At 42.0% G+C, this 26,071-nt stretch overlaps 2 protein-coding genes across 3 annotated transcripts; one reads left to right on the top strand and one right to left on the bottom strand.

Annotated features, from left to right (window-relative positions):
* Positions 1–13,494: 13,494 nt before the first annotated feature.
* On the bottom strand, positions 13,495–19,465 carry LOC140582166 (uncharacterized). 2 transcript variants are annotated; one of them, XM_072706198.1, is made up of 6 exons: positions 19,253–19,465; positions 17,780–17,889; positions 16,776–17,073; positions 15,035–15,143; positions 14,596–14,779; positions 13,495–14,485 (listed from the first exon to the last, which is right to left on the bottom strand). In XM_072706198.1, the coding sequence occupies exons 4-6, from the start codon at positions 15,081–15,083 to the stop codon at positions 13,753–13,755; spliced, it is 966 nt and encodes a 321-aa protein (XP_072562299.1). In that variant the 5' UTR covers positions 15,084–15,143; positions 16,776–17,073; positions 17,780–17,889; positions 19,253–19,465; the 3' UTR covers positions 13,495–13,752. The 2 variants fall into 2 exon arrangements, with proteins under 2 accessions (XP_072562299.1, XP_072562298.1); XM_072706197.1 differs by having other exon boundaries at positions 16,776–16,956.
* LOC140582230 (nicotinamide/nicotinic acid mononucleotide adenylyltransferase 1-like) lies at positions 19,371–25,655 on the top strand. Its single transcript, XM_072706457.1, has 6 exons — positions 19,371–19,471; positions 19,916–20,039; positions 21,846–21,954; positions 22,210–22,393; positions 22,504–22,798; positions 23,817–25,655. Exons 1-6 carry the CDS (start codon positions 19,371–19,373, stop codon positions 24,432–24,434), a joined length of 1,431 nt encoding a protein of 476 aa, XP_072562558.1. The 3' UTR covers positions 24,435–25,655.
* Positions 25,656–26,071: the final 416 nt, after the last annotated feature.

Genomic DNA, 26,071 nt, shown 5'->3' with positions numbered 1-26,071 from the left:
AGTTGGGGGGTGAAGGTCTTCCTCTTCCTTGGGCTCCTCCAGTCGCTATCGCTCCATAGATCATTTAGTGGACTGTTGACGATCCACTGAGGTGTGCAGGCCAGTGGCTTGGGCCAAGGCAGGAGGCTGGGTGCTGGGGCCAAAACAGATACCAAGGACTGGGGCTCTGACCCCATCACCACTGGGTCACCTGCAGGAGCAAAGGACACGAATCCCAGCACAAGGGGTGTCACAGTCTGGGGATCATCCTGCTTAGATTGCAGAACTATTCAACTGCTCCAGTTACTAATTTAATCCAATGTATGATATTTGTAAACATTCTTTAATAGACATTACCACCAAAATTCCTGTAGTAATTAACAGCTATTTTAGAGCGGAATTCCAAAAATGTTACGTGTTTCCACAGTTTTGGCCACTAGTGTAGACTGTGGGGCCAGTTGCAATATTGTTTCTGTACACATAGTAATTCCTGACATTCTGACTGAAAAGACAAATCAGTTACTAGCAATGTATAACAAAAGTACACTGTAGCCCTTCGTCTGATGTAAACACGTACTGAAGAACCTAGAAATATGAAAAGGTATCATGTAGTCTTCATGGACTATGAATCTGTTGAAGGTGCAGTAAGAGAATATACTGGCACTAGACAGTGCTGTGACAGAAGATTCCACAGAAGGGCCATGGACAGTGGAGCACATTAAAGCTACATATCCTGATGTTTTCAAAGGCGATGGCTGCTTGGATGGAGAATATGAGATAGAAGTAGACAGGAGGGCAACACCAGTCAAGCTATCAGAGAGACAGGTTCTGCTTTCCATCATGTCTGCTTTAAAGGAAGCGCTGCTTCACCTAAAGAGGAGGGGAATAGTAACACCTGTGGACAAAAGCATGGAGTGGATCAGCAGCCTAGTCCTCACAAAGAAGCCAAACGGTGAGCTCAGCGTGTGTACAGACCCTAAACCACTGAATAAAGCACTGAAGAGGAACCATTTTCCTCTCCCTACCATTGATGACATCTTGCTAGATCTTTTTTTTTTTTTTTTTTTCTTCCCCTGTCGTGTCCGGCAGTTTAGCAAGCAGGATGTTAGTCTGGCTGCTTTATTGTGCCAACACTTTTATTTTGCCAAGTGGAGCTTCGGATTTAAGCTCCTCTTGTTACTTGAGGTATACTCTTTATTAATCGGTTGTATGTCATTGCGCCACAAAGCCGGAGCTGACAGGGGGGGTTAGTGGGAAAGAGATAGAGAGAGAAAGTGAGAAAGGAGAGAAAGGGGTGAGAGACAGAGGAAGTAGAAAAATAAATAAATGCATAATAAAAATAAAAATAAAATAAGGAGGGAGGTCAGAGAGAGAGACAGGGAAAGAGAAATAATACATAAACAGTAGAACAAAAAAGAAAGAGTAATAAGAGGACAGCTTCTGCATCTTGCTGCTTTACACCGTATCATCACACCAGCTGCTGTATCTGAAAGATAAGATCCAGGGACACACACAAACAGTATACACACAAAGAAACCAGTGGTACTATTATGACATGGGAATGTGCTTGTGTCAGTATCTGCTCCTGGAATTAAATACGTTAATACCAACGAAAGAAAATAAATATATATGCATAAGCAGACCACCAGGAACACTGTCTAAATATCGTCGTACCCGTATCTGCATCTGAGAGGAGGGAGTGGAAGCCACACACCAACTTTCACACACACTCTCACACACACACCCATACAAGGAGAAACAGGGGTAAAATAGGGGATGAGAGCCCTAGGCTCTCCTGTGTGTATGTGTGCGTGCATGTCTATGTGTGTGTGCGTTCTAAGTGTATGTGTGTTGATATGAAAGTGTGTGTATGTGTGCGTGTGCATATGTACGTGTATGTGTGTGTGTGTACGCATACGTGTATGTGTTTGTGTACGCATCTGTGTATGTTTGTGTGTTGTGAGTGTATGTATGAGTGTGCAGGTTAACATGGAATGATTCCCAGTGAGTGTGCGAGGCCACAACAACGCCGCCCCGGAGCCCCCAGACGGCCGGGAAAGCCCCGACGGGTCATGGACCCAGCCGCCCCACAGCGGCCAGGTACCCGGGCCCCCCGCTACCGGAAGGCTGCGCGTCCACCCAAGGAAGGCAGGGGGGGAGGCACCGGGCGCCCCCCACCGGCGAGCACGAGGCAGGAACCCCACGGCCACAGGCGGCAGCGCGCCCCCTGGGGGCCGGCCACGCAGGCACGGATAGAGCCCGGAGCCCGGAGCACCCGCACACCCCGTGGGGGCCCCGCCAGCCCCGGGGAGACCCGCCCCCCCCCAAGAACCCCCACCCGGGGGACCAGGGGGACGCCCCGAGAGCCACCAAGCACACCCGCCCCTGGCTACCCCGACCCCCCCTCCCCCAAGCCCAGATCCCAACCCTCCCTCCCCAGCCCCCGTACCCTCCCTCCCCCAAGTCCCCTCACTGCCGCCCCCACACCGCCCCATCATCCACGTGCTCCCCGTACCAGGACAAACATGCAGACACACCGATCCATGTATGCACTCATACACACACTCAGACACACACTCCCAGTCACACCTGCTCGTCTTTGATGTCCGGCAGCAGATGCCCTGGACTTGCCCAGTGGACGGCCCAGAGGATGTTCCCCACCCCCCCAGATCGCAGGCGAGCGGGCACCCCGCCTGAGACCGGCAGCACCCCACAGATGCAGCCGCCCCACCCCCAAGCCCACCCGCCGGCGCCCGCCGCCCCCGCCACACCCAGGACCCCTCACCCCGTCCGCCCCCCAACCGCCCCCCACCCACCTTGATCATTGATGGTGTACATGTGTGTGAGCTAAGGTGTCGTTGAGATATGGGGGAGCATATGGGGAAAAGACACCCACCGCCCCCCCCCAAGCCCTAAGTGTCTAAAGTGGAGTTAAAATAGAGGGGAAGGGAGCTGCGCAGTCCAGCTGCGGGCTGCAGAAGCAGCCGACCCAGGACCTGCCCAGCTCCCCCCGCCCTCCAAGGCCCTATGAAACTGTCCCCAAAGTGTAGTAAAACCTGAAATTTCCCTACTTTTGGGGACATCTTTTGAGGTCCCCATTTGGATAACGTCAGTTTTATAAAAATCTGTGAATGCAATCAAAAAAGTAAAAATGGCAAAAGTCTTGTATCTGGGTTGGTTACTTATGGTTAAGGTTAGGGGTGGGTAGGGATTAAGGGTGTCGTGACTGGGATTAGGGTTTTTCCCATATAAATGAATGGACGGTCCCCATTTAGAAAAGAAGACCAACTTGTGTGTGTGTGTGTGTGTGTGTGTGTGTGCGCATTATGTATATATTAAATTTTGGGGACCAAATGTCCCCACAATGCAATAAAACCTGAAATTTTGATGATGTGGAGACCAGCTTTTTCAGTCCCCCAAAGGGAAACTCAATTTTAAAAAAATCTGTGACTGCAATCAAAAATCTAAAAAAAGTGTTTTGACCACAGAAATGAATGGATGGTCTCCAGTAAGATGAATACAAACGTGTCTATAATTGCATGAAAGAGAACGCAAATCATACAGGACATCTATCCTGGCAAGGCCATACTTCTCTCAGGAAAGCCAAAGCCCAACTTTTCTGTACCATTGTAATACAGATAATGTTTAACTGCTGTAATTAAGCAATACTATTGAAATAATTAAAATATAGAGATTAAATCAGATGTGTTTTTTGATTTTAAATGAGTATGTGATATACTTGATATAACATGAATGTACAGTAAAACTGGTCTAAGTCGCCGTCTTGTAACTCGTCAATGTGCACAAGTCGACGCTCAAGCAAAAGTCCCGATTTTTCCTAATGATGTTTCCTTTAAAATTCCTTTTGTAAATCGCCGCTTGTAAGTCGTCAAATTCCCTTAGTCGTCACCTAAATCCCGAACAACACAAATGAATGGATTTTCCTGCCTGTAAGTCGACACCCCAATCGCTGCATTCCCGCCGCCTGCTTGTCACCACGGCAATGTAGAAACGGGGAATCCCCACCTATCGCACTAGTCGCTCCCTGGGCTTAAGTCTCGCGTGTATAGTGCGGTGTAGTAGAGGTATGGTGTTATATTTACTAGTCGGCAAAACGGCGAGATAGACATAAGTCGCCAAAGTGTCGACTTAGGTGTATCTCGTCAATTCTTTTAAGCTGGTCCCGCGAGTGTCGACTTAGACCGGTTTTACTGTATTTCTGTCAGGGTCAGCCCCTCCTGTTGTCCCACTCTGTCCCTTCCCCGTTTGACCAGCAGGTGTCGCTGGTCATCCTGTTCTTTATGTTAGTCTTTGTTCTCCCCTCTTACTTGTCTTGTCATATGGCTCAATGTGTTGAGCATCCAGTTGTGTGTACCCTTCTGTCCTGTGTTTGAGTCCCACCTCCTCTGTCTTTGTATTTTGCTCCCTAGTGTTTCATTTGAGTTTTTCTAGTTCCTGTATCTGGTGACGTTGTATTTGGTTTTGTTCCTTGTGCCCCTGCTTGTGTCTTTACCTTTTCTGTAATTCCCCAGTGTTAGTTTCTGTTTCCTTGGTTAGTTCTTAGTTTCCCTGTTATCAGTTCCTTTTGAGTTTATTAGTTTCACCTGTGCCCTGTTTCCCTGGTCTTTGTTAATTAGCCTCACCTGTCCTGTGTTAGTCTCGTTACCCCTTAGTATTTTAGTTCCTGCTTCTGTTCAGTTCCCCAGTGGTTCATTGATTGTGATTGTGTGTTGTTGATTGTCGTTGTTTGATGGTTTTGAGATTTTCAGTGTTCAACGTGTATTAGGTTTTTGTTATTTAGTCTTTATTTATCCCCTTTAGTGTTTGACCCCTCGTGGTCCTTTTGGGTTTTGCTGTGTTTGTAGTGTTTTCTGATTTATTTAATACACCCCTTTTTGTTCTTTGAGCCGCCAGTGGATCGTCCACCCTTTCTGCGCACCATGCCTCGTTCTCGCGCCCCGGATCCCTGACAAAGTAATAGTTTTTGGGTTTCCTGTCGTGAGAGATGAAAGCTACAGGCATGTAAATATTGTTTCCTGTAATAACTTTTTTTTTAATTATTTTCCTCATTGTTAAAAATCCCATGCATTAGAAGGTACCAGTCAGTGGAATCACACAGTGAGATATGTTGGCCAGCCGTCCTATTCATTCAGCACCAGCCGATCAAGTAGAGATTTCAGCACCACGGACAGTGATCTGTGTTAAACTGACCTCAGGTTCCTACACTGGCTACACGGAATTTTCTGTAAATGATTAAATGCCTCTATCCCCCTATATGTGGAAATGTTTCCCCCTCCCCCAGACCGTTTCATGTTCTATCCTCATTATGTGTGTATTTGTTTGCAATATGGCTGTATGAGATGTCAGTCATTGACTTGTCGCTGATGCTCCCTGTTTCCTAAGTCTAGTTTTCTCAGATGAAGCAGTTCACACCTTAAGTTAGAAGAAGTTTCCTGTTAATTGCATCTGTTTGAACAGGGGTTCCTCACATATAGAGGAGAAAAGCCCCAACTTACAAATCAGCATCCATTTTTGTATGCTTTCTGTGAATGACGTCCCCGCACAGGATCACCAGATGCAAGACGACCACACTTTGTGCTACTTGTATGTTATGTTAGAAAACCACATACATCTACATTTCTTGCATTCTGTCACACTTGTGCAGAGCATTTGCAGTGTTTGTGATTAGTTATTGTTCAGTGTTCATTCATCTTTGGATTTTGGTGTTATTTGTTTGATATACTGATGTTTATATTTTTGCAATTTTATCAGTATACAGTATATTTGATTTTGCTGTTCTAAAATGTAGTTTGAAATATTTTGTCATCTTTTCTTACTTTAACATTTATCTTGTTAAAATACAGAAATGGACTGTTTTCTTGAGCCATAGTGTTTTATTCTACATCACAGATAATGCGTACATTCATAAAAGTAAGTGGTGATATTTTGCTCAGTATTGGTTCAAGTTCAGATACTTCAGGTTTTTATTAGACAAAACACATAAATAATTATGTGCAAAGCCATTGATTTATTTTTAAAACAACTGCACTGTGATATTTTTAACAAAAACAGCATATTGTCCTATTTTCAGCTCTAAGCATCATATGGGCCTCTTACTGGCTTTCCAACGGCTTTTGGGGTCACATGGTGGTCGATAATGATATTTCAGGCCTTTATTGAAATCACTTTAAAAATTGATCTGGAATATATCGATTTATACTATAATTTGTGCAAATCAACACAAATGGGGTCTTTTTGACCACAAACAATAATTGATAGTTGGAGGGTAACATTCCTCTAGATTGCAAAGGTACTGATACTAAAACCTGTGACCTCAAAAAGTACAAAGAACTGGAGCAAAAGAAAAATGGTGAAAGCTGTCAGAAAGAGACAGGAAACTATATGGATGTTTTAGAAGAGGTAGATGGGGTCCAGTTGGCTGTATTAGTGTCTATGTGTCCTCTGTATGACTGGCATCCTGTCCAGGATGTACTCCATCCCCGTGCCCTGTCCTGTTTGGGATAGGCTCCAGGCCCCACAGCCCTCACCAGGATGAGAGGTTAGAAGATAGATGGGTGGATCCCTGAGAGATGCTCATAACCCTAATTTGTTGTTCTGTATCCAACCAGCTACTCTAGTATTTTTCATTATTTTTAAATGAGTTTTAGGAATGCCTTTTTCAGTCTAACTGACAAAGCAGGTTTTTGTGATCTAATGAACTGCCATGCCTTGTGATGGACTGCCGCCCCTCCTGGGAGATTCTCTGCCCTGTGATAGGTTGGCACCCCCCTCCTGGGAGATTCTCTGCCCTGTGATAGGTTGGCACCCCCCTCCTGGCTTTTTCCCTGCCCTGTGATAGGTTGGCACCCCCCTCCTGGCTTTTTCCCTGCCCTGTGATGGGTTGGCACCCCCCTCCTGGCTTTTTCCCTGCCCTGTGATAGGTTGGCACCCCCCTCCTGGCTTTTTCCCTGCCCTGTGATGGGTTGGCACCGCCCTCTGCTTATTCCCTGCACTCCTAAAGGGCTGGTGTCCCCATCTGGGTTATTCCCTGCCATGCGATGGGTTTGCCACCCCCTCCTGGGTTCCTCCTTGCATTGCGCCCATTATTTTCAGGTATATATTCCAGAGACCTGTAACCCTACATGGGACAAGTGGCTGTGGAATGTGAATTAAGTGATTAATTAATTAAATTACAGACAAATTAATAAATAATCATCTCTCCTGTTTGCACCACTGTCCTATTTTCAGTATTCACTATTACATTTGAGTTGGCCTCCCGTCCAGGGTGAGCACCAACCTTGTGCCATATGCTGCTGAGGAGAGGCTACCAGCCCGTTTGCTAGATGGATCGATGGATGGATGATGGATGGATGGATGGATTTATTTCACTGAACAATTCAATAAGCTCTGTAATAAATATAATTAAACTGGCAGTTAACATTCTCTGGCTGTCTAAATGCTCTTCTTTTTTGTCTCACATTCCTCACATGTAGCCTGTGTAATAGTACAGGTGTAGCTGGTCCTGGTCCCTATAAGGGAAAAACTCTATTTTATAAAAATCCGTGACTGCAATGAAAAACTAAAAATGCAAAAACTCTTGTATTTTGGTTGCCTACTTATGCTTATGGTTAGGGCTGAGTAGGGGTTAGGTTAGCATTAGCATTTTTCCCATAGAAATGAATGAGCGGTCCCCATAAGGATATGTGTGTGTGTGTGTGTGTGTGTATAGGTGTTTCATTGATCACTATGACTATACTCTAAATGATTTAAGCGGATTTAGCTTAAGTTGTAACTTTTCATGTGGAATGAACTGCAATGTCTCTGAATTAATTTAATTAATACTCATTAAGGTCAGTTAATTTATAATTCCTAATTTCAGGAGCCAGTTAATAAATCTAATTCATTTACAAGTATTTCTCCTATAATACGTAATACATGTTTACAATAATTCCCAGGGAAAGCATTTCCGGTAAGGCACTGCTCATTGACACAGATTATAAAGCTTGTTAGACTACGCAACATTATTTAGCAGGGCTGAGAGAAGGTGAGAGCTCCCCTAGTGGCCGCAGAAGTGCATTTCCCTAGAGCAGATATAATGGGTGGCAGCCTCATTGATTTTTAATCACAACTTGGGATAGAACAACAAATTTAATCATTCTGCTCATTTAATATTTCGATTTTAATTAGGTTTAATTTTTGGATATCCATGTTTACATAATATTTAGAATCCCACTGCAGTTGAGAATGGAATGCCGCAGATATTAGTCTCCACCACATATCATTGCTTGTTTTACTTCAGGATTCCTTTGGTTGTTTAAACTGATTGCTCTGTATCAGTTGGCTTTGTGTGTTTTGAGATGTATAATTGCCAAAGAGTCCTGAAAAGCTGATGGTTTAGATACCAGAATTAGTATGAGCAGGACTTAATGTGTTTTCTTATGGTGGGGATGTTAGAAGACATTGAGGTTTTTTATTCTATGTACATCCAATCTTAGCCTCCCACCCAAGATCACTCCATGGAGCACGAACCAACACACCCCACCAAGGTCCGTTTTAGCTGTGGTAGCCAATATATTTGGGGATTTATGCACTTGTCCTATTCAACATCATAACAGTGAATTCAAAATCTACTAAATCAAAGGCAGTACCATGTCATGCTATGCAAATATACATATACATACAGCTCAGGCTCTTTTCTGCAAATATAAGGCTACAAGGCCAAGTGTGGGTAATCAAAATGGCCTTACATTAACAAATACATCACCCCAAAAAAGCATTACATGAGCAATCACAGCTATTCCATTTTTTTTTTATCTCAACAGAGAACATCTTGCAAGGTCAGTATTTGGGAGAGTTTCCTTCATGACGGTGGGTGAAATATACCACAGCTGCAGAACAGCCCAGTCTTGGCAGAATAGCCACATTAATGAGCTCTTGAGCAAAGACCTTTACTCCCAAAGGGACAGAAAACTGTATCAGGCCATGCTGGCAAAGACCCTTGTTTCAAACCTGGTACCACTTTGCGTTGAATGCTGAAAAGGGCCCTTTAAATACATTAGGTATGTTATTTGCTAAACTTGGGTTTACTTTACTCATAAAAAATAATATCCCAATTTACCCAAACGAGTGAGCACAAATATTGATTTGAAATATTAATTCATGTTAATATTGAAATTAATTAATATTAATATTGAAATATTGATTTGAGTAAATCTTATACGATGGTACTGTGACAGTGGGTAGACTATAGCTTTATTTATTTAAAATGTTTCTTAGAATTGTGTATAAAGTCAACCCAAAAAAGTGAGTGCAAATTGTTACGTCATTCAATCTGAGTAAATTCTACAGTTTATTTTTTTCCAGTTCATGTACAGAATTACAGTACATTACAGTATTTTATCGACAAGGTTCTCATAAATATTGCCCAGAAAGCATTTTTTCTACAGTATTGTACTATTTTAAACAGTATGTTACTGTAATAATGTCACTGTTTATTACAGCAGGGGTGCAGATTGAACCCATGACCCTGAAGGCGTGAGGCTATAGTAGGAGCAACGGGCCACTATTCATACTGTGAGAAATGATGTATTTTTAATCATACATTGTAACTGATATGTCGTTACACTGCTTGTGTATGCTTTGCACCTTGCCTTTCTCCCTTACTTGTGTTTCTTGTTCTCCACACCTTGTGAGCTTCAACATGAATTGATTGATTGTTTTTCATAATTCACGATTCAGTAACCTGACTTGTCCAATAGATGGCAGTATAGTACTTCGACTAAGACGTGCTATGGAAATTGCCGGTAAAAACGGAAAGCTGGTTTTCCATTTTAAACGTTTGTCTGACTGAAATGACCACATGTTGTACATATGTAATCGTACTATACATCTAACCTTCAGCGTTGTATTACCTACCTTAATTATCTGCAGCAATAAAATATGTTCACTAACTAGTTCACTAGTTAAGCAATCTGTCTGATTTTACATTAAAGTAGGCATGGACGGATGGTAAAATGAATGCAGGAGAGACTTGTGAATAAGCTTAAAGTATACATAAAATATGATAAAATAATACATATTTTTAAACATTTAACTGGATAACGACAGCTTCACAGTACTTATATAACCCTGCACAATTTCGAATATCATCACAGCTCCCTGAAAATTAACAGCTATCATTATAGTACAAATAAGCAGTTATCCAGACATCCCGACTCTCCCGGAAGTTCCGGGAGTCTCCCACATATTGACAGCGACTCCCTGATACCCGCAAATTGAATAAAATATCCCGGAAAAAAGAGGAAGTAAACAAGAGCATGCATGCGAGACAGTAGTGTGCGCATCACGCACTCCAGAGACGCGCGCGTACGACGGAATGAGCGAGAGAAAGAGAGAACGTGCATATATGTGTGGATCCCTGCGTGTGTGCCTGTAGCCCGTGCTAGACAGACAGCATCCTGATTGGTTTACTTAGCAAAATAAGCCAATCAGATTTCAATGTGGGCGGGCTTCTATTTAACTTCTCGAGGACCGAAGTTATCGGTTCAGTGGAGCATCATGACAGAGGGAGAGTGCTCCAAAAAACGGAAATATAAAACGCATCTCACTTCAGAAAGTGTATCCATGTTTAATAAGGATGAAAATAATGACAGTGTTGCGTGCTGTACTGTTAGCAACAGTGATTTCATACGGTGGCCCCTAGAGACAAAACACACACAAAAGAAAAAGCAGAAACAAAATGAAAATGCGCAGCAAATTAAAAAAACACACAAAAGAAAAAGCAGAAACAAAATGAAAATGCGCAGCAAATTAAAAAAACACACGCAAAAGAAAAAGCAGAAACAAAATGAAAATGCGCAGCAAGTTAAAAAAACACACGCAAAAGAAAAAGCAGAAACAAAATGAAAATGCGCTGCAAATGAAAAAACACACACAAAAGAAAAAGCAGAAACAAAATGAAAATGCGCAGCAAATTAAAAAAACACACGCAAAAGAAAAAGCAGAAACAAAATGAAAATGCGCAGCAAATTAAAAAAACACACAAAAGAAAAAGCAGAAACAAAATGAAAATGCGCAGCAAATTAAAAAAACACACGCAAAAGAAAAAGCAGAAACAAAATGAAAATGCGCAGCAAGTTAAAAAAACACACGCAAAAGAAAAAGCAGAAACAAAATGAAAATGCGCAGCAAGTAGACAATCCCAAACCGGAAGTGCTCCACCACCCTAGGGGGCGCGGTGAGCTCATGTGGCACAGTCGCTACACAGTAGTGATGGGAAGTTCGACTGAATTAACTGATTTGATTCTTTCGAGCTGTCCGTTGTAATGAATCGATTCTAAAATCGATTCTGTGATTCACTTTTTTTTCCGTCTTTTTTGCGCCTGACCGTATGAGTCAACGAATCATGGGATCGGATAATAAATCAAACGGTGTATCAAGGTTACGTTATTTGACTGAAAGATGGGGCTGGTGTTCAACAAAAATGTTCAGCTTGACTATTCACAATAAAAAAAACAATATATAAAAAGCAGAAAGGGTGTCGATGCTGAATAAACACGCGTGTATATATAGTTCTTATTTTCTTGACTTTAGCCAAATTCATGTGCATGAGTATCAAGGACTACATCACAGTTAACAACAATTGAAATATTACCAATACAATCACACATACACATACAATGAGCATGAGAAAACTTGCATACGTTGTTGTGTAAACGTCAAAGTTAATAAATATATTTGGTTTTTGATGAAAGACATATGGTTTTATTATGCAGAAATGCAATAATTTACTGTTGTGATAAATGAACACAGGGCTGCCAACTCTCACGCATCTGGCGTGACACTCACGCTTTCGGATTCTCACGCTCGTGCAAGAAATCTTACTGCAAATTTATATTATTACATTATAAACCTAAAATTAGCTGCAGCAAAAGCGTTGGGGTAGTTTGCAAACCCTACAGACCATTTACAAGGGAATAAAACTGTCACAAAGGTGTAAATGCGTGTGCGGACTTGTCTGAAATGGAAAATCTCTGGCCAACCGGCTGACCAAAGTTGACAGCCCTGTGAACAGCTGCGTTAATTTTATTCCTTTCAACAGCGTAACTGCATTTCCGCAGCAAATGCCGCGAGGCGGCGAGGGCTCTTGGGATCGGTTCGCAAACCATTCGTTTTAGTCACCGACCGAGTGTCCGAAAACCGTAAGTTCGATTTGTTCATCGAACGGACCCTCGGACACTCCGTCGGCAAGTCAAACGGATGGTTTGCGAACCGATCCCAAGAGCCATTGCGGCGTTCACAACAGTAAATTATTGCATTTCTGCATAATAAAACCATATGTCTTTCATCAAAAGCCAAAGATATTTATTAACTTTGACGTTTACACAACAACGTATGCAAGTTTACTCATGCTCATTGTATGTGTGTGTGATTGTATTGGTAATATTGCAGTTGTTAACTGTGATGTAGTCCTTGATACTCATGCACATGAATTTGGCTAAAGTCAAGAAAATAAGAACTATATATACACGCGTGTTTATTCAGCATCGACACCCTTTCTGCTTTTTATATATTGTTTTTTTTATTGTGAATAGTCAAGCTGAACATTTTTGTTGAACACCAGCCCCATCTTTCAGTCAAATAACGTAACCTTGAGACGTTTGATTTATTATCCGATCCCATGATTCGTTGACTCATACGGTCAGGTGCAAAAAAGACGGAAAAAAAAGTGAATCACAGAATCGATTTTAGAATCGATTCATTACAACGGACAGCTCGAAAGAATCAAATCAGTTAATTCAGTCGAACTTCCCATCACTACTGTGTAGCGACTGTGCCACATGAGCTCACCGCGCCCCCTAGCGTGGTGGAGCACTTCCGGTTTGGGATTGTCTACTTGCTGCGCATTTTCATTTTGTTTCTGCTTTTTCTTTTGCGTGTGTTTTTTTAACTTGCTGCGCATTTTCATTTTGTTTCTGCTTTTTCTTTTGCGTGTGTTTTTTTAACTTGCTGCGCATTTTCATTTTGTTTCTGCTTTTTCTTTTGCGTGTGTTTTTTTAATTTGCTGCGCATTTTCATTTTGTTTCTGCTTTTTCTTTTGTGTGTGTTTTTTCATTTGCAGCGCATTTTCATTTTGTTTCTGCTTTTTCTTTTGCGTGTGTTTTTTTAACTTGCTGCGCATTTTCATTTTGTTTCTGCTTTTTCTTTTGCGTGTGTTTTTTTAACTTGCTGCGCATTTTCATTTTGTTTCTGCTTTTTCTTTTGTGTGTGTTTTTTCATTTGCAGCGCATTTTCATTTTGTTTCTGCTTTTTCTTTTGCGTGTGTTTTTTTAACTTGCTGCGCATTTTCATTTTGTTTCTGCTTTTTCTTTTGCGTGTGTTTTTTTAATTTGCTGCGCATTTTCATTTTGTTTCTGCTTTTTCTTTTGTGTGTTTTTTTAATTTGCTGCGCATTTTCATTTTGTTTCTGCTTTTTCTTTTGTGTGTGTTTTGTCTCTAGGGGCCACCGTAAGGAACTGACCAAGGAAACGGAAACTAAACACTGGAATTAAACATGGGGCACACAATCAGGGGCACAAGGAACATAACCAAAACCAACTACAAAATCAGACATAAGAACTAAAGGAACTCAAATGAAACACTAGGGAGCCAAAATACCAAAATAGGAGGTGGGATTCAAACACACGACAGAAGGATACTCAGAACAGAAGGGTATACAGACAACCACATGCGCAACACATTGAGCCACAAGACCAGACAGGTAACAGGGGAAACTCAAAGACAAAACATGAAGGACGGGATGACCAGCAATGCCTGCTGGTCAAACGGGGAAGGGACACGGAAGGAGCACAGCAGGGGCCGACCCTGACATGTACATACATTCTGTACACCGGTGGAACAAACAAGATCCAAGGTATGACCCTTATCATGCGTTGGAAAATCAATATGCTGCACAAAACTGAAAGAATTCAGTACTGAACACAGCTCACTAGCCGATGGACAGTCAGTATCCACATGAATATTAAAATCACCAAGCAAAATCACAGCGGTAGACATGCCACAAACAAGACTAAGCATCTCATTGAGATCAAGGAAAAAATTAGGGTGAGGCTTCGGAGGTCTGTAGATTAATATGACGTGCAACGGAGCCTTTCCAGCAATTTTACAAGCCAGATATTCAAAGGATGTAATCCCATGAAACTCAACAATTGCGGTTTTAACACAGTCACGGTGTATCACGGCTAGACCACCACCCCTGCCCGTCAGACGGGGTTTACAAAGAAAACTATAACCCAGAGGTGTAAGTCGATTTAGGTGCAAGTTATCTTCTGGTTTCTGCCATGTTTCCACAAGCAGCAACATGTCCAGATTTTTAGCAACAGTCAGGTCGTTGAGGAAAGCAGTCTTATCCGTCAGCGACCTACAGTTCAGGAGCGCACAGCGGAGAGTGTGTAGTCCTTCGTTATGCCAGTCTAGTTCCTGGGAGAGCAGTTCCTGCCGGTGATGCCTGGGAGCAGATGTTAAAGATCAGTTCAGCCAACAGGGGGTGTAATAGTCAAAGGAAAGGACTCATAGTTGAAAGATGGGGCCCTTCTTTCACCCTTAGGGCGAGCTCACCTTAGCACTTTGACTGTCTCCAGCCATTCGGCCTGCCTGCTCTCCCAGCTGTCCACCTCAATCCAGCTGTGGTTCTCTACCGCCAGCTTGGCCATTTCCACCCGATGGCTGGCCTCGATCAGGCCCTTCTCGTTGTAGCCATCGCCCACTGGTGATATGATCCCCTTCACAACTTCATAATGTCCTGGGGAAGCCAAGCACAGCACAGGTGTCCTATGTTGAGTATGGTTCATACTTTTTAACAAAGTAAGTTTCACATTTAAACTCTGTGGAGCTAAAAGTTAACACGCTATGAACCAGCAAAGAGGCTGGGTATGTCATACTTAATGTTCCCAAAAAATTACAACTTTTTATATAAAAAATCAAGTTGGCATAAGCATTTTGTTAGTAGCTTATGACAGGCCAGTGCGCCGTGTATGAAGGCTAGCAGGCGGAGTACCTTTGATCTGCAGGTGCTCACGTGCCAGTTCAAACATGCGCAAGTGCATGTTTGTGACTGGGTTGTAGGAGCCACAAGACAGCAGCACCACATTGGTTTTCTTTGGTACCTGCAGAAAATGCATTGGGAAACATTACAAAATTACACTACATGTAGTCACATGCAGTTTTCTGAATGGGCAGAAGGACAGGGTCCAGTGACAGCACCAGTCTGCTAGTGACCTTCCAACTATCAGCCAGATGCTTCAGCTTCTTACTCCAACTTCTTAGTTTTATAATAATATTTAATGATAGAAATAAACGAGGTACAAGGAACTCAGTCGATATATTACATACCAAACTTAAAACCAGCTACCAGGGAAAATCGAAATCGACATGTTGATTTTTTGCATATGTAAAATCGACATGTTGATTTTTTTGCATCTAAAGGCGTGCAAATTTGATGTCATTTTTGCCCTCGTTGGTCTTCCATACGAAATAGCAAAAACAAGTTGTAGAACTTCGAAGCTTCCAACGTCAGTCACATGGCAATTGCTTTCCGTCTTTTTGATTCGTCCGCACACGCAGTTAAGTTCGTCACACGACTGTGGGCGTGGTTTACTGGAGCTGGGTTCAAAAGTGCATGCACGCGTTCGAAGCTTCCAGTGTCCTCAGTCACATTGTAACTGCTGGTCAAGTACAATGTCTCGGAAACGTCCCATCGCTAGCGCTAAGTGCGCTGACACTGCACGGAGCTTTGATGAGGTATTTTGTTGCCCGAGTGCTTAAATACACGGAGTGCTGTACATGTGTTGATTACAAATGGAGATGATCGGTTCATTTGGGATTGTATCTCGTTTGGGCAAAAAGCCAACAAGACCTATTATCTTCCGCTTTGATTGATGTTCTGGTAGTAAAGCGTTAGAGTTTTTATTTTGTTTTATATGAGATATGCGATGAAACTACGTCTGTTCTATTCATGTTCACAATAACTTCGAATTAGGATAGGCAGTCGTCCCAGAGCAAAAATTTGCTGCTCAAAGCTTGCTCTTCTACAGCTCAGGAAACAAAATTGAGATTCTGATTTCAGCCTCATTTTAGTTTCCATTTTGTGTGGTTTGTTTCTGATATGTTTCTCCTAAAATTCACTAGGAGAAATAGATGAGACAGGACAACTAGCAACAGGAGTCATACTTGAGACTTAAGGGAGATGGCTCACTAAACTCAACTCAGTCTTATTAATGGCTCATTTTTTCTCCTTAGTAAAAGAAAATGAGCAGTACTAGAGCCACTACGGAGAAACAAATCCCCACACCCACACATACACACAAAATCAATATTACAGTAATGGACACTTTTATAAATGCTGAAACAATTAAGGCCTTTATTAAAACAGCCAAGTTTACAACACTTTGCACATTGGCACATTAATTTTTAACAGATGAATAGCATATTACCACAAATTTAGTGTCCATCACTACAATGCAAACGCTCCAAATCCTACCAAATACAGAACCCACCCACTGGTATTGTGTGTGGGTCATTGGTATTGCCTGAGAACATTGAGGCTGGTACAATGGCTGAGTAACAGGCAATGACCGTGTAGGTTGAGGCTGATACTGTGGGTGGGTAGAAGGAGATGACTGAGCAGGTGGAGGCTGGGACTGTAGCTTATAAGGCAGAGGTGACTGAATAGGTGGAGGCTGGTTGACACTGTACGCCACAGAAATTGGGTATTGCTGTGCAGAGGTGGATTGAACTACCTGAGGCAGTGATGGGAGGTTGTAGAATCTCTCAGCAGCAGCATCTTTTGTTTTTATGTCCTTCCTTGTGCCCTTCTTAGCATCCACCGTCTTGTCAGCTGTTCCAATATAGTCCACTGTGGCACTGTAGAACTTGTTGTCAGACCATCTTGCCAGTACTACATCTCCTGGCTTCAGATCTCTGAAGCAAGCAATGGGTTTATCATCTTTCTGTAATATATCACCTTAAAAAATTCTTAAAAAGCCTTAAAAATTTTTGTAGTGTATCCATCCTCAAATGTCAAAAACACAAAAAGACCTTAAAATGAAGACAGAGTGAATAATGGAGATTTTACTACATCTTAATTTATAAACTACTCAAAACAGGGTAGGGTGATGCCTAATGAACTGTCATATCACAATGTTCAAAATGAAACAACGTGATGAACGATGGCATCATCTCAGAGTATGGGGAGATAGGTAGTATACAGAGTACTGAGGAAAACCAGTGTTCACAATAAAAGTTAAAATCAACAGAAAGCTGCCGTCTTTCCTGTGCGATACAGACCCAATTCACTGCAGCCAGAGCCTATTACTCAGCATTCAACCTCCTGCTCTCCATCATTACTTTTATGGTTTTGTTGCAGCCAAATTCACAATATAGTTGGTTCCATTAGCATATTTCTGTGCCTGTTGTCAGACAATGTTGTATGAAACAGTGTTTTATCATAGCCCAAATCATATGAATATGGGCATGTCCATGTTAGTTGGCTTTGGGTCTGTTATTTCAGTATATAATGTTACAATGATTTAATATGCTGCAAATGAAACAGCTTCTTATGTTTATTTATAATTCATGTATGCTACCAGGTAGAGTGCACTCAGTCCACTGTGGCCCCCACCCTAGATACTAGGTATCATCTAAGATTTTGGTTGCCATATCACCAAAATTAAAAGTTAAAATAAAAAGATTTTAAGAAATAGTATAAAAGAGTTGTGCAGTAATGTAAGAATAATTCAATTACCATCTTGGTCATCTTTGGATGAGCCAGGATTTTGTTCATAAAGTCTCATCTTCTTTGGTGGGTAGCGTGCTCTTTTGGGCAAATCTTTTTCCCCTGGCAGGCATTCCAATCTGTGAATAACAGTACAGTATTTCAATTTTAAAGTGGTTCTTATGTTAATTCAGCTTCAATTCTTTTAATTTAATATTAAAAGTACATCTCATAAGTTGTTGCAGCAATTTTTGGTTGATACCATTTGCTACACAGTTTTGGAACTGAATTTAACCATATTATAACAGAAAAGACATTGACATTATATCAGTGTCCATTCATCCGATGAGTAGTTGTAGCACGTCAAAGTGGACCAAATTTTTTGAAACGACGGGAAAGCACGAAAATCTCAACATAAATTACAAATTCGAAAACGAGCCAGGAAAGGGGTTTCTCCTCTACACCATAAGAGGGAATCACCATGGAATACCCAAAAACAGTCAATCCACAGCCGAGTTTTTGGGGGAAGCCCATGAGCAACGTATCAAGCGCCCAGCAGGTGCAGCTGGAGAAAAAGGCCGCCGCCGATCGCGGGGATTGTAACATACCTAATATTATTACTTATACAAAATACGTCTACGAATTTTTTAAAAAGATTTTTAATTAACAAAAATCGTTTACATATAACAAACATGTTAGATTAGAAATGCATATTCAGATAGATAGTGACGTTCTCTTAACCTTTATTATTTTATCTCGACAAAGTCACATTTTTAGCTCAAATGGCGATTATGTTTTATTGATTCTAACTCTATTTAGCTCTATAACAACATATTTGCTGGGCCGGCTCGATTTTCATAATTATTACCTTGATAAATCTACAGTATTAAGGATTTTACTTTTCCAATTAGCATTTAATTGCAGGCCTAATCACATTATGAAATACTGCGATGTAATTTTTCAATATGTGCAGCCCTACATTGATGGCTAAATTAATTCGTTAGTCTTAATACGCAATTGTAATTCCAGTTTTGAAACAAGACAAAAACTAATTTCTCATCTATTTAACAATAAAATCTTGACGCTTCTTAAAATTTCTACCGTAGTTTTAACGTCATTAACGGATTAATACGCGAATAAGCCAGCGACCCTATTTATCTCAGCAGGGCTCGCGACCAACTGAGAGCTAGGCGTACGTACTGTACACCTATCCAAAGTTACAAACCTGTGATTAATGGGTGCGAAAATCAACGCATCTTGCATATGTCGGATTCTAATGATTAAGTTACAGCTATAACTGAAAAGCTACAACCTCCATTAAAATAGAGTATTTCGGCCGAAGTCGTCGGCTTCCCGCAGTCTTCAGAAGACAGCCTGCAGTAATTACTATTTGCCGCACATGCCGACCAGATTTCAAAAAGTATTGTAACCAACATAAATACAAAACTTCACTCAAATTATATTCAACAAAAAATTATCTTTCTTTCTTTTACGAGGCAGTACCTCTCTCCTTCGTCCCTCGCATCTTTCGCGCTCACTTAACGGTCACAGCTTAAGTCAGCCTAATTTGTAAATTAACCAATCACGATGCACCATGTGTAATAGATAGCGCTCTTCACCAATGACATTTTCTAATTCTGACATTGTGCCTATACAGTACATCAGCCAGAAGGTTCACAGTTCAGAGCTTTTTGCGCCAAGTTTGTACAACTTCAGAAAGCGGTAAGTGGATATAAAGCCATTAAATATTACTTTTACCCAAGAATGAATAATTAAATTTTTGTAGTAGTACGCAAGTGTAGGTATGTTGAATTCGATTGTACTCAGAGGTAGGAAAAAGTATCTGCGACTGGTGAATCAGTGGGAAGATGGTATGTACATATAAGTAGGCTAATTATAAGTACATTTACTCAAGTACTTAAGTACAATTCTAAGATACTTTTACTTTAGTTCAGTATTTTTATTTCATGGCACATCTAATTCGACTAGATTTCAGGGACAAATATTGAATTTCAATGGTAGTGGGATAAGTCTTTTTTTTAAACACATATACTGTATAGACTATTGACTAAGGCTGGGCAATATATCGACTTTTTACGATATGTCGATATGTTTTCATACGGGATATATGATGAGACAATATCGTTTATATCGATATAGTTAAAGTTGCTTTAAAATTATACTCGTAGAGCCGCTAATCCGCCTGTTTCTCCTCACCCTGTCCGTCTCTTGCAAAACTGTGCCTGCCCCTCTCCCCTCTCCGAACACAATCCACCCCTCCTCTCAAAAAGTAAGGCCATTTGAACACTAAACATATCTTCTTACAAATTATTATTGTTGTTAATGATTGCGTAACAGGCCTATGTTGTGTGAGGATTCAAGGTGGCAAAATGGAAGACATTTTCATATAGAAAACTTTAAGTGAGAGCCAACCAGGAGGTTAAAAAAATATATAAGAACGGATTTTATTTTGAAATTGCACTGCGTTGAAATAGTAATTATATCGCACTGACAAATGAGTCTAAGGCTACGTTCACACTGCCATGCTGAAGTAACTCAAATCGGATTTTTTGCCTTAATGTGACACAGATCTGGGGTGAGTTTCCCGAAGCCTTCTTAACACTACAGTACGTCGTTCGTTAGTTATATCTTTTAACACAGAACTTAAGAACGACGTAGCGTTAAGAACGCTTCGGGAAACTCACCCCTGATCTTTTCAGGGCTGTGTGGACACGCAAATGAAACTATTTGGGGAAATGAATCTGTTCAAACTAAAATGGAAGGAACCTATCGTAATATAGTAGTATTTGAAATAATTGCCACGTGGCTACAATGCCAAAGAAAAATAAAGAGCCTGAAGTCAAAGTTTAAAGAGGCAAAAGACTCGAATTAGCTCAGCGGTCACGGCCGCACAACGTGCCAATTTTACGACCAGCTTTTTACCCGTGTAAAAAGTCGTGTAAAAACGTATCAATGTGCGCATGCGTGACGTTTCGGAGGACTGATGCGTTCATGATACAGTTCACATGTACTTATGAATGTGAACCGTCAAGATAGACAAATCCGATCTGAGCAAAAAATCGGAATTGAACAATGTGGCTGGCAGTGTGAATGTAGCCTTAAACTCTGTTTTATGAGGTGGTCCATGAAACATAACTGAATTATGTCTCATGGGATACTTACAGAAAATATAGTTATTACCAATAACTATACCAATACCAGCTTTGCAGCATATAAAGTCATTTTGAATTCATTCAGCCTATAACAGAATATTAAAAATTATAAACAAATTGTGTGGAGGATAATGAGATCAACTTAAGATATTATTATATATGCATTAAAGGCAGAGAAATTAGTATGATCGAGACATAGGAAAGAAGTTGGGATGAGAATGGAATAAGTTCATAGGGAGCACTCTTGGTTTTCTCTGCCTGAGATCAAAAAGAGACACAAAAGCTGAGAAAATATGAGAATTATTTTAGACCTTGATGAAATCTCATTTGAAACTTAAAAGGAGTCTAATTTGAGATTTTGTGCATCTTTTTGCTCAGGAGAATAAAATGAGAAACAGGAGAAATAAGCCATAGTCTCGTTATGGTTTCTCACAGACCTCATACTTGTCTAGGAGAAATAAAGGAAATATATTTGAGAGCTCTTTTCTAATTTTCTTTTCCTCTGGGTGATCACTTTGAAAATCACAAAAAGTGTCACTTGTGCTGTAATTTGGATCGCAACTGAAATGCATAATTTAAGGTTGCTCAGTAGTGTGGTGCATTATGTCCTTATCTATAAACAGATTTCTGTTATGGAAATCACTTTCAGAATTCTGTTGAGGGAAATATTCAATGGAGTATTACGGATTATTGTTGGATTAAGTACTGAAACATTATTATAAAACTAAGAAGTTGGAGTAAGAAGCTGAAGCATCTGGCTTGTTTTGGTGTATCACTCACTGGGTTAAGACCTTAGGCTGATAGTTGGAAGGTCACTAGCAGACTGGTGCTGTCACTGGACCCTGTCCTTCTGCCCATTCAGAAAACTGCATGTGACTACATGTAGTGTAATTTTGTAATGTTTCCCAATGCATTTTCTGCAGGTACCAAAGAAAACCAATGTGGTGCTGCTGTCTTGTGGCTCCTACAACCCAGTCACAAACATGCACTTGCGCATGTTTGAACTGGCACGTGAGCACCTGCAGATCAAAGGTACTCCGCCTGCTAGCCTTCATACACGGCGCACTGGCCTGTCATAAGCTACTAACAAAATGCTTATGCCAACTTGATTTTTTATATAAAAAGTTGTAATTTTTTGGGAACATTAAGTATGACATACCCAGCCTCTTTGCTGGTTCATAGCGTGTTAACTTTTAGCTCCACAGAGTTTAAATGTGAAACTTACTTTGTTAAAAAGTATGAACCATACTCAACAAAGGACACCTGTGCTGTGCTTGGCTTCCCCAGGACATTATGAAGTTGTGAAGGGGATCACATCACCAGTGGGCGATGGCTACAACGAGAAGGGCCTGATCGAGGCCAGCCATCGGGTGGAAATGGCCAAGCTGGCGGTAGAGAACCACAGCTGGATTGAGGTGGACAGCTGGGAGAGCAGGCAGGCCGAATGGCTGGAGACAGTCAAAGTGCTAAGGTGAGCTCGCCCTAAGGGTGAAAGAAGGGCCCCATCTTTCAACTATGAGTCCTTTCCTTTGACTATTACACCCCCTGTTGGCTGAACTGATCTTTAACATCTGCTCCCAGGCATCACCGGCAGGAACTGCTCTCCCAGGAACTAGACTGGCATAACGAAGGACTACACACTCTCCGCTGTGCGCTCCTGAACTGTAGGTCGCTGACGGATAAGACTGCTTTCCTCAACGACCTGACTGTTGCTAAAAATCTGGACATGTTGCTGCTTGTGGAAACATGGCAGAAACCAGAAGATAACTTGCACCTAAATCGACTTACACCTCTGGGTTATAGTTTTCTATGTAAACCCCGTCTGACGGGCAGGGGTGGTGGTCTAGCCGTGATACACCGTGACTGTGTTAAAACCGCAATTGTTTAGTTTCATGGGATTACATCCTTTGAATATCTGGCTTGTAAAATTGCTGGAAAGGCTCCGTTGCACGTCATATTAATCTACAGACCTCCGAAGCCTCACCCTAATTTTTTCCTTGATCTCAATGAGATGCTTAGTCTTGTTTGTGGCATGTCTACCGCTGTGATTTTGCTTGGTGATTTTAATATTCATGTGGATACTGACTGTCCATCGGCTAGTGAGCTGTGTTCAGTACTGAATTCTTTCAGTTTTGTGCAGCATATTGATTTTCCAACGCATGATAAGGGTCATACCTTGGATCTTGTTTGTTCCACCGGTGTACAGAATGTATGTACATGTCAGGGTCGGCCCCTGCTGTGCTCCTTCCGTGTCCCTTCCCCGTTTGACCAGCAGGCATTGCTGGTCATCCCGTCCTTCATGTTTTGTCTTTGAGTTTCCCCTGTTACCTGTCTGGTCTTGTGGCTCAATGTGTTGAGCATGTGGTTGTCTGTATACCCTTCTGTTCTGAGTATCCTTCTGTCGTGTGTTTGAATCCCACCTCCTATTTTGGTATTTTGGCTCCCTAGTGTTTCATTTGAGTTCCTTTAGTTCTTATGTCTGATTTTGTAGTTGGTTTTGGTTATGTTCCTTGTGCCCCTGATTGTGTCTTTACATGTTTAATTCCAGTGTTTAGTTTCCGTTTCCTTGGTCAGTTCCTAGTTTCCCTGTTTTCAGTTCCTTTTGAGTTTATTGGTTTCACCTGTGCCCTGTTTCCTTGGTTTTGTTAATTAGCCTCACCTGTCCTGTGTTAGTCTCGTTACCCTTGTAGTATATTAGTTCCTGCCTTTTGTTCTGTTCCCCGCTGGTTCGTCGCGTCGTGTCTATGTTTATGATTATCGTTGGTTGATGGTTTTGATATTTTCAGTGTTCTGCGTGTATTCGGTTTTTGTTATTTAGTCTTGTTTATTCCCCTTTCTGTTTTTGACCCCTTGTGGTCTTTTTGGTTTAGTTGTGTTTATAGTGTTTTCAGTTTTGTTTAATAAACCCTGTTTTGTTTGCTGGAGCCGCAAGTGGGTCGTCCGCCCCTTCTTTGTGCACCATGCCTCGTTCCCGTTCCCGTGCCGTCCAGAACCATGACGGTACATCTGGTTCATTCGTTGGAATCTCAGATCACAAGCTGGTGGAATTTAGTTTCAGTTATCCACTGCCAAGTGAATTATCCATGTCTATGTCTGTCGATGCTTCCTGTCTTCGTGACGAGCCACGGTTGATGCTTCTCTGTGGTGCTGACATGCTGAACTCCTTTGTGGTGCCGGGGCTGTGGAAGCCCGAGCACATCGAGGAGATCATCAAAAACTTTGGACTGGTGTGCATCACCGACGATGGATCCGACCTGGAGGCCATTATTCAGGGCTCCGACGACCTCCGGCCACATTTCCACAACATCCACATGGTGTGCGAGTCGACGGTCGAGGAGTCGAGCGCAGACATCCGCCGCATGCTGCAGTGTGGTCAGACTGTGCAGAACCTGCTGCCTCAACCGGTCCTCAGCTACATCCGGCAGCGGCGCCTCTACACCGCTGAGAATGAGCAGAGGAACGCAGATGTTATGTCGGCTCCTCTGCAGAAACATGCAGGGAAGCATGACTGAGGCCAGCCCCCCCACTGCCACTCTGCCCGTCTGTAGCCTCGTCATCTTGCCATTTCTACCTTCCCATTTGTTTGGGATCTCCTGTTACGCGCCGCTGCAAGCTTGGCTCCGCCCACAGGTCTCGTCTGCAGCACGCCCTCCGTTTGGCCTTTGCTCCGCCCAGGACTTACCAATGCACCCTCCGTCATTTCCGGCTCCTTGACCTGAAAAGCCGAAGACAATTCGAGAGCTCTGCTCATTGCTTGATTATTATTGGTTTACCTTATTGGTTTGATTATGGTGTATGACAGACACGTCCTGCACATTCTCCACTTAACGTCAGTGGCTCAGCTGTGGAGATTGTGGAGAGCACCAAGTTCCTTGGGGTGCACATCACCGAGGAACTTGCATGGACGACCAACAGCACCTCCCTCACCAAGAAAGCCTAGCAGAGACAACACTTCCTGCGGCGGCTGAAATGAGCGAGCCTTCCCCTCCCATCCTCACTACGTTCTATAGAAGCACCATTGAGAGCGTTCTAACCAGCTGCATCACCGTCTGATACAGAAACGGCAACGTTTCCGATCGCAAGTACCTGCAGAGGATAGTTAGAAGAGCTGAGAATATCATCGGGGTGCCACTGCCCTCACTACAAGACACATTCACCACAAGGACAGTTCGAAAAGCCTGCAGCATTGTGCAGGACTCCTCACACCCTCACATGAACCGTTTACCCTGCTGCCATCCAGGAGGAGAATCTGCAGCATCACAGCCAGGCTGCACGACAGTTTTTATCCTCAGGCTGTCAGGCTTCTCAACACCATGCTACCCCCCAGGGTCCTCCAATCTACCTCAACCCTCTCGTAACCCACCTGACCTACACTGTTTTCCTATTTTTTTTAAAAAAAATTTACATTTTAAACTGACCCTGCTGCTACATATATGCCCTCTGATATTATACTTATACGTTGTTATACTGTATTTTCACATGTATCGTACTGTATTTATACTGTATTTGCACATAGATATATTTTATTCATACCGTACTTGCACAAAAAATCATTTTGCACAAACAATCTTACTTTGCACTTTGCTTCTGCGCCAGAAAGCTGTTAGCGTTTACTGCACTTAAAATGCTTCTCAGTTCATTTGCACTCTTCTTGTCTTGCACAGAATCTCTACTGTATATATTCCGTATACTTGTATACGGAAAGATGACAATAAAGTTCAGTTTGACTTTGACAGTTTTGGTTATTGCTTTTCTGATTTTTGCCCTTTTGTACTTTTGCTTTGGTTTGATTGTATTTCTGGTTTTTGATCTCCTGCCTGTTTACTGGATTACTCTTTTGCTCGCCCCCTCGGACACTGTGTTTTCAGACTGTGTGTATGTTTGCGTGTATGAGTGGACCGGTGTGTACAGAGTGGCTGCCATTTTTTTTTCTTGTGAAGCACAAAAATGGCCACAAATCAGTAGGACTGGTGTGGATCCCTTGTTACGTGACCCACTTAGTGGCGACACATTTAGGGTTATATTCCATAAGACCTGGTTACTAGTGACATCCAATATTAGGTCTATTAAACACTGCAGCTACACAGAACCAGCCAGGCGACAGCTAAATGTGCAAGAAGACTCCATTCTGGAACCCGAAGTCAGAAAA

This window comes from Paramormyrops kingsleyae, chromosome 24 (assembly GCF_048594095.1).
Source record: "Paramormyrops kingsleyae isolate MSU_618 chromosome 24, PKINGS_0.4, whole genome shotgun sequence".
Lineage (NCBI taxonomy): Eukaryota > Metazoa > Chordata > Actinopteri > Osteoglossiformes > Mormyridae > Paramormyrops > Paramormyrops kingsleyae.
Note: the sequence above shows the minus strand (reverse complement) of the source record. Positions and strands in the feature narration are given on the sequence as shown.